The sequence below is a fragment of the Notamacropus eugenii genome, chromosome 1 (genome assembly GCF_028372415.1).
Source record: "Notamacropus eugenii isolate mMacEug1 chromosome 1, mMacEug1.pri_v2, whole genome shotgun sequence".
Classification (NCBI taxonomy): domain Eukaryota; kingdom Metazoa; phylum Chordata; class Mammalia; order Diprotodontia; family Macropodidae; genus Notamacropus; species Notamacropus eugenii.
In genome coordinates, this window is record NC_092872.1 from 698,647,645 (window position 1) to 698,659,606 (window position 11,962).

Below are 11,962 nucleotides of genomic sequence, written 5' to 3' on the forward strand. Positions count from 1 at the left end.
CTTCTTTAAAATATGGAGTTCCAAATTCTGTCCCTCCCTCTTCACCCCCCTCCTTGAGAAGGCAAGCAATTTGATATACGTCAGCCACATGCAGTCATTTCGCATACTTTCCATGCTATGCGGCTTCCATCTTAAGTCTCATTCCATATCTGCCTATGCATTAGAGACTCTAATACCTTATTAGTCAGAAAACTATCTTCTGAAAAGAGAATTCACCTCATTCTGCTTGGCCCCAGAGGGCAGAATGTGGAGCAGTGGAAGAAACTAGAGAAGAGACAGAATTAGGCTTGATAGAAAGCAAAGCTTCCTGAGATCAGTGAGAGCTGGTCAGGAGTAGAATGGGTCATTCCCATGAGGTGGTGGCACTCCCCCAGACCCACTCCCTGAAAAACTTCCAGGAGAGGATGGAGACCCACTCCACAGATACAACATCATGGGAATTCTTTTTTCTGAATGGGTTAGACCAGATAGCTGTTGAGTTCCCAGCTCTGAGACTAATTCTGTGAAAGTTTTCATTGTGCTTGTCTTACAGATTCAGGCTGTTTCTATTTCTTACAGTCTGAATAGGCACCAGGAGCTTATAGATTGTTTTTAGTGTCTACCTTTTTAAAGGGTGAGACTATAAGTCTGTTGTCCTCAGAGGACCTAGCTGTGGGCTTTTTCCATGATCGGTACTGGGTAACTCATTTAACCTTTTTAAGTTTCCTCAATGATCTAACATCCTTTCCATGTCCAGAATAATGATCCTGGGCATAGAAAGACTCAAGAGTTACCCCTTAGTTTCTTCCCAGGTCATTCAGTTGTTTTCTGTGGTTGTCCTCATCCAGTTTCTGAAATCCCACAGCACTCTACTGGACATGCCTCACTAGTGTGGAGCAAATTAGAAATTTACTTTCCTCTCCTTTGTGTGTTCAGGCCCTCAGTGTCAGGTTAACCTCCTGGGCTGCTGCCTTAGTTGACATGTTTATCTCCCATCAGCAATGACTCATAGCCTGTCTGTGGCAGCAGAGCCTTCCCAAGCCCCATAAAAATCCTCCCAGGTCTTTGTCTGAAACTGTAATGTTGGATTTTTCTTTCTTTTGTTAAGAATTGCACATTTTAGATAAACAAGCCCTGAGTCACAAAAACAGTCATGGAAGGGAAGGTTAAATGAAATCAACTTTTTAATAAAGTGCTTTGAAACAGTGAGAGAAGTTGTCTCATTAAGAGCCACAAGGGGGCAGCAGCTGCTATGGACAGACTTGGATCTGGCAGAGAGCTGCTCTCACTTTTCAGTTGTCTCCTGTCAAGGGGGCTGAAGGCTTAGAATGGCTTTGTTTTTTGTTTCCTGGACACATTGGGAATATGGCAGGACCACACTCCTCCTCCCCCTCATTTTTGTTACTTTATTTCCGTCACAATGGAGAGTGAGTAGCTTTTTGTGTCAAGGAGACTGACATCTAAAACCCAAGCCTTTCTTTACCCTCTCAAAAGGTCAAATCACTGAGCTTATTATACAGCATCAATGAGATGTGGATAGGGCGTGGCCTTGGAATCTGGTAGACATGGGTTCAAATCCCACCCCAAGGGACAACTATATGACTCAGTGGATAGACCACCAGCCCTAGAGTCAGGAGGACCTGAGTTCAAATGTGACCTCGGACACTTACTAACTGTGTGACCCTAGGCAAGTCACTTAGCTCCAATTGCCTCCCCTAAAAAATTCCACACCAGACACTTTGCAGCTGAGATCATCTAAGTAAAGCACTCAGCAAACCTTAAAAGTATTCTACATTTTAGTCCTTAGCTATGTGACCCTTGGCAAGTCACCTAACCTCTCAGAGGCTGTTTCTTCTTCTGTAAAATGAGGAACTTAAACCTAGTGACTCCCAAATTTCCTTCTAGTTCTACATCTATGATCTTTTGGTCATAATGATAATAATAGCCAGCATTTATAGGGCACTTTAAGTCTACAAATCTTCATTCAGTCCTCACAGCGACCTTCTGAGCTAGGGCATATAAGTAATAGCTAACATCTGTATAGTACCTGCTATATGCCAGGCACTTTACTAAGCTCTTTATAGAAATTATTTCATTTGATCTGCACAACAATGCTGGAAGGGAGGTACTATCATTATCCCCATTTTCCAGATAAGGAAACTGAGATTGATAGTGGTTAAGTGATTTGTCCAAGGTCATACCAGCTAGTGTCAGAGATGGAATTTGAACTTGAGTCTTCTATCTCCAGCTGTAACACTCTGTCCTCCATGCCACCTAGATGCCTCAGCTGATAAGAGTTGTGTAGCCTAGTAGAAAAGAACATGGGACTGGAAATCAGGTGTCCTGAGTTTGAATCCTGACTGTGGGCAAGTCACTGAACCACTGAGAGCCTCGGTTTTCTCATCTGGAAAAGGGCTAAAAATACCTGTGCTGTGTAACTCACCTCAGTGTGTTATAAGGGTGAGGTTTTGTAAACTTTAAAAAGGCATATAAAAGTTCATTTTTGTTGATCAGTTAGCAGCTTATGGTTTTGTAATTCCTATTGTAGCAGGGGAAAAGAAGTGAACTGGGAGTCAGAAGACTTGAACTCACAGATATACTAGCTGTGATGGTCATGGTATAATTAATTTCCCTTTTCAAAACCTCAGTTTCCTCATCTGGAAAATGGAGATAATACTTGTACTATTTGCCTTGCAGGGTTGTCATGAGGGAAACACTTTATAAATCTAAATGTTATATCGAAATGTGATTTATTGTTATTGTTAAGATGTTCTTGGTATTTGTTCCTCAGAACACTAGCCTATGATAATAATGGCTTTCTGTGGCAGACCACTTGCCAGTTACAAAACCTTATACGTGTCAGTTCATGTTTGCCTCAAGTCAGTTTGATCTTCACAATGACCCTGTGAGATAGGAGGTACAAATAGGTTTATCCCCATTTTACAGGTCTGAAAACTGAGACTCAGAGAGTCAACATGTCATGTCCAAGAACACACAGCTAGAAAGTGGTGGGGCCAGGACACATTCAATTCAGCGGTTCAGCAAGCAAGATTGCTTGCTGAATATTTGACTCTAGGAATAAAAATTAGAAAAACGAACGATCCCTCCCCTTAAGTAACTGAGATTCTATTGAGAGGTGGGGAGAGCAAAGTACTTCAGGAGGAAGCGATCACTTAGAGCTGAGAGGAGGGCAAAGAACAGAAAAGGCCTCACCTAGGAAGCCATTCCTTCTGATGGTAATGATAGAGAGTGGCCTTTCAAATTACATTTCACTTTTTTTTAATGAAAGATAAAATAAAGCAGTGGTTCTCAGAGTGTGGTCCAGTGCCACCTGAGCTTCCTAAGACCCTTTTGTGGATCCACTATTTTCACTGAAACACTAAAACATTTTATTTCATAATAGAGTAAATATTGATAAATAGAATCCATGAAAACAAAAATTCTTTACAGTATCCTCAATAATTTTTTTTTTAGTGACAAAAAATTTGAGAACTACTGAATTAAAGTATGGCAATAGGAATCCAAGTTTGCTCTATAGAATTCCCTTGGAGGGCAGGTAGGTGATGCAGTGGATGGAGTGCCGGGCCTGGACTCAAGAAGACTAATTTTCCTGAATTCAAATCTGGCCTCACTCACTAGTTGTGTGACCCTGGGCAAGTCACTTAACCCTGTTTGCCTCAGTTTCCTCATCTGTAAAATGATCTGGAGAAGGAAGTGACAAACCACTCCAGTATCTTTGCCAAGAAAACCCCAAATGGAGTCATGAAGAGTCAGACACAACTGAAAACTATTGAACAACAACAAAAAATTCCCTTGGTGAGGATGATTAGAATTCCTAGGCCCAAGTTTGCTTGGCTTTTGCTTAGATGTTAGGTAGCCATTGCTCCATCAGGTAGCCTTTATCACTGAGTGCTGCATAGTCATTTTGTATAGTACCATCCTTTGGGGAGCATAAAGAAAACGAATCCTCTCAGTGAACTTAGAAGTGAGCTTCAAGGGCCACAGAGTTGTTAGGATTCTCAATCTTGCTATCCCAGAGCAGCATTTTCTTCCCTCTCCACTGAGGAGAAGGGCTCTGATGTGATCTGTTTGTTTCAGGTATATAGATGGGTTGACCATCCCAACATGGTGCTCCAGAGACTGAATGAACAAAGGCACCGGGGCCTCTTCTGTGACATCGTCTTGGTTGCCGATGAACAAAGAGTCCCTGCCCACCGGAATCTCCTGGCTGTGTGCAGTGACTACTTCAACTCCATGTTCACCATTGGGATGCGGGAGGCCTACCAGAAGGAGGTGGAACTGGTTGGAGCCTCATACATTGGCCTCCGAGCTGTCATTGACTTTCTCTATGGCAGTGAACTTTCATTAGATGGTGGTAACATTGACTATGTCTTAGAGACAGCTCACCTCCTACAGATCTGGAAGGTGGTTGATTTCTGCTGCGAGTACCTGGAAAATGAGGTGAGTGAGGAGAATTATCTGTACCTACAAGAGCTAGCATCCATCTACAGTCTGAAACGCCTGGACTCTTATATCGACTCCTTTATCTTGCGGAACTTTGGGACGCTGTCCTTCACCCCAGACTTTCTGCAAAACGTCTCCCTGCAGAAGCTCTGTCAGTACCTGGGAAGCAGCCTGGTACAGCGAGAGTGTGAGCATGACTTGCTGCAGGCGGCCCTCCAGTGGCTGACTCAGTATCCGGAGCGGGAGGCTGATGCCTTCCAGGTGCTAGAAAACATCCATTTCCCCCTGATCCCCAAGAGTGACCTCCTGCATCGGGTCAAGCCTGCCGTCTGCTCGCTATTGCCCAAGGAGGCAAACTGCGAGGGGTTCATTGAGGAAGCCGTGACCTACCACAACAATGTGGCTGCCCAGCCCGTGTTACAGACCAAACGCACCTCTCTCCGCACCAATGAGGAACGGCTCCTCTTTGTTGGCGGGGAGGTGTCAGAACGCTGCCTGGAGCTCAGTGATGACACCTGCTTTCTGGATGCCAAAAACGAGCAGTGGGTCATGGAGACACCCCTCCCAGCCAGGAGGAGCCATCACTGTGTGGCGGTACTGGGGGGATTCATTTTCATAGCGGGAGGCAGCTTCTCCAGGGACAATGGAGGGGATGCAGCTTCGAATCTTCTCTACAGATATGATCCCCGCTGGAACCAGTGGATAAAGGTGAGATTAAAGCCAGGTTTCTCTTCTTTCCTTTTTTTGTTAAGGGTTCTTTTCATTGCTACCTTCTTTGTTTTTGTTGTTCAGTTGTATCCAACTCTTGGTGACCCCATTTGGGGTTTTCTTGACAAAGATCCTGGAGCAGTTTGCCATTTCCTTCTCCAGTTCATTTTACAGATGAGGAAACTGAGGCAAACAAGGTGAAATTACTTATTTAGCTCATTTAACAGTTGAGGAAACTGAAGCAAACAAGGTGAAATTACTTGCTCAGATGTGAACTCAGGTCTTCCCGACTCCTGGCCTGGCACTCTTATCCACTGTGCCACCTAGCTGCCCATCTCTACCTTTTGTCCTTATATTATGTTTTATTCCTTGTCCTCTTCTTGGGTAAAAATCCAGAGTGTGGGCAATTGCTAATGGAGCCAGATCCTCTACTTTCCCTTCTAGTTTCTCCCAACTTCCTCATTCATGATTCCATCTTCCATCTTGGCATTTGCCCTGTCCATTTCCCATACCTTCCTCCCTACCATTGAACTCTCAGCTTCCCTGGCTTCCTTCAAGACTCAGCACTAATTCCATTTTCTTCAAGATGCCTTTCTCATACTCCCCTACTTTCCTTTGAGAGGACCCTGTGAGGCAGCTAGGATACAGCGGATAGAGTGCTGGCATCAGGAAGTCCTGAACTCAAAGCCTTCTGTAGACACTTACTAGCTGTGTGAGCCTGGGCAAGTCACTGAACCCTTTTTGCCTCAGTTTCCTCATCTGTCAAATGAGCTGAAGAAGAAAATGGCAAACCACTCCAGTATATCTGCTAAGAAAACTCCAAATGGGATCATGAAGAGTTGGCCATGACTACAATGACTGAACAGCAATAACCAATAGCCAACAGCACCTACTTCTCAGGGCTGTTGTGAAGATCAAAGGAGATCATATTTGCTTAGCACATGCCTGGCACTGCTGTTATTGCCTTTCCTTTGTGATGCCTGTGTTATTCATATCTTGTCTTCCCCACTAAAATGGGAGCTTCTTGAGGGCAGGGACTGGATTTTTGTCTTTCTTTATAAACCCCAAATTTAGTGTAGTGCCAGGCACAGAGTAGACTCTTAGTAAATGTTTGTTGACTGACATTTTTTACCCCCTGCAATTCCCCCTTCTTAGATGGTATGTGTGTATAGGTGTGTGCTCATGTGTGTTTATGTGCATGTGTATATGCATTGTGCGTGCACACATGCATGTGTGTTTATGTGCATGTGTATATGCATTGCATGCGCATACATGCATATGTGTGTTGTGTGCATGCACATACATGCCCTGGTTCTTTTTCCCTGGGGAGATCACCCTTCTGAGTGTTGTCGTATTCCTCCTATCTGGAGGAGGCAAATCAGTGACGTCATTTGACTTTTAAACCCCTCACAGTTTAAGCTTCCAGTGGGAAGCATACCCCTTGGGAGTCTAGACTCTTGGTCCAGATACCTTCTTATCTTTAAATATTCTAGGGCCTCATTTCTGGAAGTTGCTCCCCCAACCAGTAATAGTAGGAGCCTCATTTTTGACCCATTACTAGCAAAAGCACTGGGTTTCAAGACCTAGATCTGAATCGCAATTTTTATCCTTCCTGGCCATGTGCTCCTGTGGAAACTGGCTTTTAGTAAAGAATGTGGGTACTTGAGGTGGGCCTGAGCAGCAGTAGTAATGACTCTTCTCTAGTCCCATGGTGGGGTTTACAAAGTGCTTTCCTCAGGAACACCGTGCCAGGTACGGGGAAGGGACAAGGTGCAGATTTTGCCGATGATGAAATTGAACCTCAAAGTTGGAGTGACTTGCCAGGGTCATGTGGGTAGTCAAGCAGAGGAGCTGAGATTCACACCTGCGTCCTCTCACTCCAGATCTAAACCTCTTTGTACTCCACCATGCTACTTTACAAGCACATATTTGTACATGTCACCCTTGCTTCTCCCTCATCATCCATGGCAAAGGAGAAGGACAGCTAGGTGACACAGTGGATAAATTGCTGGCCCTGGGGCCAGGAAGACCTGAGTTCAAATCCAGCCTCAGAGGTTTACTAGCTGTGTGACCCTGGGCAAGTCACTTAACCCTATTGCCCCTCCCCCAAAAACAAAACAACAATAATAATATCCATAATGCTCACGGGGTGGTTGTAAATTTCGCAAACCTTAATTTGCTACATAAATGCCAGTTGTTACCATTACTTCTTCTCTTTGCTCCTACAGGGGTTGAATCTTCTTCTGGGGCCTGATCAGTAAGGGAGTTACTATTGCTTTTTTACAGGTGGCTTCCATGAACCAGCGCCGAGTGGATTTCTACCTGGCCTCCATTTCAGACATGCTTGTAGCTGTCGGTGGAAGAAATGAAAACGGGGCCCTTTCGTCCGTGGAGGCGTATAGTCCCAAAAGTGACTCCTGGTCTTATGTGGCAGGTTTGCCAAGGTATTGCATTCTCAGTATTAGGCTCCAATGGGTGCTTTTACAAAGGCAGTGTTGCCTCCTGGCTGTGGGTGCTAGACTGGGGATCAGGAAGACCTGGGCTCACATTTATCCTCTCACAGTTTTTAGTGTGATCACCTTAATCTGGCAAGATCCTCTACTTCTTCATCTGTAAAACTAGAAAAAATATATCCATCATCCCTAGCTCATAGGATTATTATGATGCTTGCATAAGATAATCTGTTTAGAGCCTTTTGAAAACCTGAAAGTGCTATGTAAACATCAATTGTCATTCTTTTTTGCACTGGATTTTCCATTTCATTGGTAAAGGAAAGTCCCTCTACCAATACATGATTCAATTTCATTCTTGGATCAAATGAGATAATGCATGAAGTTCTTTACCAACTTTGCCAATGTCAATATTAACTGTTGTTGTTGAGTTTGTCTGGGACACTGAGAGGTGAAGTTACTTATCCAGGGTCCCACAGTCAGTATGTGTCAGAAGCGGGGCTTGAACTCAGGTGTTTCTGATCTTAAATTAGTTTTCAATCTACCTTAACCTCCTTCTTCCTTTCTATCATGCAAAGTTCTAGCCCCCATAATTCCCTGTCTCTGGAAAGTAAGAAGAGAGGGCATTCTTCTGTTTTTTCAGTGAAGCTGAGCTTGGGACATCCTAAGGATGGTATCCCATTTTAATAGAAAAACCAAGGTTCAGCAAAGCTGGGTGCCATGTTTGTTTATAAGACACATCTCTCGTAGAACCATTATTTTGACCCTTTAGCCCACCCATTTTGGAAGCTCAAGGCAGAGGGAGAGGTGGGATGGAAGCCAAGGGTGTGAAGTGAGGAGATGTGGAGAATGATTTGCACACATCAGAGAGAGCCCTGTGGACATCTTCTGTGTAATTTGGCATTGAGACCAACAGGTCCTGGTTGGACCTTTCCCCTTCCCCTTCCTCTCCCCTAGTAGCCAAAGCTGTGTGGACTTGGGGGAACTGGTTAATATTTCTGAGGTTCATTTTCCATTTCTGCAGTAATAAGAAGAGTAGCACAGATTTTGAGCTGGAAGTGACCTCCAAGACCATCTTGTCTGTGACCCTTTTGTTTTCTAGTCAAGGAAACTAAAGCTGAGAAACACTAAGTGACCTAATTCCAAGGCCACCTACTCTGGTCTCCAGGATCAAATGTAAACTCCTTTATTTTCCATTTAAAGTTCACCACCACCTGATCACTTCCTACCTCTCTACTCTGACTCATTCCCCTATGGTCCAGTCATGCCAGCCTGCTGGCTCTTCATCTTCTATTCCTGTGCCGCTGTCCTGGCTGTCCCCTATACCTGCCCCCCATACCTGCCCCCCACCTCCACTTCCTAGCTCCCCTGGCTTCCCTCAAGATTTATCTCAAATGCCATTGGTTCCCCTGCTTCTAATACCCTTCCATCCAATCCCTCTGTATGTATCTTATACATATCCATTTATATGCATGTTGTCTACCCTTTTAGAATTTAAGTTCTTTGAGGGCAGGATGTTTTTGCTTTTTGTTTGTATACTGGCACAGAGTGAATGCTTAATAAATACTTGTCAATTGATTGATTAGTTGCCCAAGGTCACACATGGTGTCAATAACAGAACCAAGATTCACACCCAGGCCCACTGACTCCAAATCGGTTACTCATTCCATCATGCCACACTGTCCCCGCACTACCTTCCTTTAGTACTTACCTTACCATGTTGTGGTGAGGATCAAGTGAGATAATATTTATAAAGTCTTAGCACAGTGCTTGGCAAACAGTAGATGCTTAATAAATGCTTGTTCCCTCCTGCTACCACCCCTACCTCCCCTTCTCATAGGGTTTTTATAGGATCAAGGCACTTTTAAAGCTACACGGTTTGTTAAAAATATAAGCGATGATGACAGGGAAGGTGATTATCATACCCCAAGAGAATGTCAACATTCTGCCCTGCCCTCCCCCATCCCCCAAGTCCCAATACTAGAAGCAATGGGCAAGAGAGAATGTTCCATTTTTAAATGGCCAGACTAATTTACTAAAAATAATTGATAATCAGTTCCTAGAGGGTGAATGAATGAAGGAGTGAATAAAAGAAAAAACCATTTATTAAGCACTTATTCAGCACCTAGGACTTTTCTAATTACTGGGAGACAAATACAAAAGCATAACCAGTGTCTGTCCTCAAGGAGTTTATACTCTTATAATGCAAGATGGCCCATTTAAGTGAGTGGTGGTCTAGATAATTCCTTAGGTTTGGGGAAGGCCTTTCATCTCCTGTCTTCTCCACTTACCAGTGGGGAAACTGAAACTCACAGAAGTGAAGGTGATTTGTCCAAAGTGACAAAGTGATAGAGCCTTTAAGTAACAGAACCAACCCAGCTAGATTTGTCTACATTCTTTTGGCAGCTTCTCCACAAATAAATGAATGAATAAATGAATAAAAGTACCACCCATTCCTTCCCCAGTGATCTCACACAACATAGTAAGTCCAAAATGGGACGTACCCTACTAAATATATTTTAGGACAGCTGGTTATTTTTAAAGAGATCACTAGACCCCTGAACTTCTTGATGGAGCAAATAATTATTGAGAATCTGCAGTGGACACAGCATTGTTCAACTCTGTGGGTACATATCAAGAAGACATGCATTCTGACTTCACTTTCTCGGACTGTGATAACATCATTTACTATCTCCTATATTTGTTACCAAATATTGTCAGGAGCTTGGTGGCTTAATGGGAAAAGCAATGCTTCTGGAATCAGGAAGACCTGAGTTCAGATCTTGCCTCAGGCATTTCCTAGGGGTGTGACTCTGGGCAAGTCCCTTGACCCTGTTTGCTTTAACCTACCAGAGAAGGAAGTAGCAGATCACTCCAGCGTGTTTGCAAAGACAACCCCTTGGACAGTATGATCATGAAAAGTCAGACATAACTGAATGACCAAAAAACAGCAACAGTATTTGTTACCATGGTGTCATCTTTGACTTTCCTCTCATTTCCAGTCAGTTAGCACGTCCTGTCAGTTCTCTCTCCACTGGATGCATTTATCCTCTCATCTTTATTTCTGCCCTCACTGCCTTTGTATGGACTCTCATCACCCCACCTAGAGTGAATGACTGAAATGTGCTCTGAAACTCGTAGTGACTATTGGTAAATACTAGCCACCGATAGTAGTTATTGGGAGTAGTAGCTGACTTGTTTATACTGGTTTAGGATTTACAAATATCTTACATCCATTTTCTTATTAGAGCCTCATAATAATCCATTGAAGTAGATAATGTCGTAATTATCATCATCTATAACAAAAGAAGAAACTGAGGCTCAGAGAGTGATATAATGGAATGAGCTACAGAGTGGAGCATAATGGATTTAGAGTCAGGTTTTGGGCTCATATCTTGCTAAAAATTCTGCTATTTCCTATCTGCATGACCTTGGTACAGTTTCTTAACCTCTCTGGGTCTTAATTTCCTCATCTGTAAATTGGACTAAATTATTTCCAAGGTCCTGTCTAGCTTTAAATTTCCTGACTTATTCATAGTCACACAGATAGGTGAAAGAGACAGGATTTGACTTGGTAACTGGAAATCAGAGTGTAAGAAACTCAACTGTGGGGATCACAGGACTCTCCAGGCAGTGTCAGGGAGCTAGCCCAGGACAAACTGCCAGCCACTTCCCTGATAGTATGCCCTTAAGATCCACGTGAGGTGCCCCTTGGCATGTTTGTGGGAATCACAGGACTTCTCAGGCAGAGTCAGGGAGTTAGCCTGGGATGAGGTGCCACTGCCTGTTGCTTCCCTGGTAGCATGCCTTAAGAAGATCCATGTGATATGCCCTTTAATACAGCAAACACTTTCTCACTGAAAGAACGCTTTTTGAGAGCAAGCGGGTATGATGCTCACTAGGAACATCTACCCCAATGTAGAGGTAGGAGTGAGGTTACCCAGTTCTGTCCCTCCTACTAGAGTGAGGGCAAGTGAAATTCTTCAAATTCCTTTTCTTATATCCCTTCTGTATGTAGATTATGTAGGCGTGGTCATGAGGATATGACCCCTCAGATCTGAACCAGTTTTTCCAGTTTAACCTTTCTAGTCCCCCTGGCCCATGATGGTCATTGCCTTAGTAAAATAAAATAAATGAACTTCCCCACGACTCCTGATTATTTCCCAATATCTTTTGTGGAAGCAAAACAAGATACCATAATATCTCTTCTTACAAGAGGAAGTGTCTAAGAAAATCTCAAGGTAACTAATATAGGAGATAGTAAATAATGGTCACCTGATTCCAAGTCTGATGTGTTTTCCATTCCATTGTAAAGTCAATGTTAAGAATGAAGCAGACAGGAAGTATTGATCTTGGCTTCT

The 11,962-nt window shown here is 43.5% G+C and overlaps 1 protein-coding gene across 5 annotated transcripts in view; it reads left to right on the top strand.

The window, feature by feature from the left end:
• KLHL36 (kelch like family member 36) overlaps window positions 1–11,962 on the top strand; it is a 63,961-nt gene that overhangs the window by 46,335 nt on the left and 5,664 nt on the right. For all 5 annotated transcript variants that reach the window (XM_072636208.1, XM_072636211.1, XM_072636210.1 and 2 more), the window contains 2 exons: window positions 4,078–5,151; window positions 7,438–7,595. In XM_072636208.1, the coding sequence (XP_072492309.1) occupies window positions 4,078–5,151; window positions 7,438–7,595 (1,232 nt within the window). The remainder of the gene's footprint in view (window positions 1–4,077; window positions 5,152–7,437; window positions 7,596–11,962) is intronic.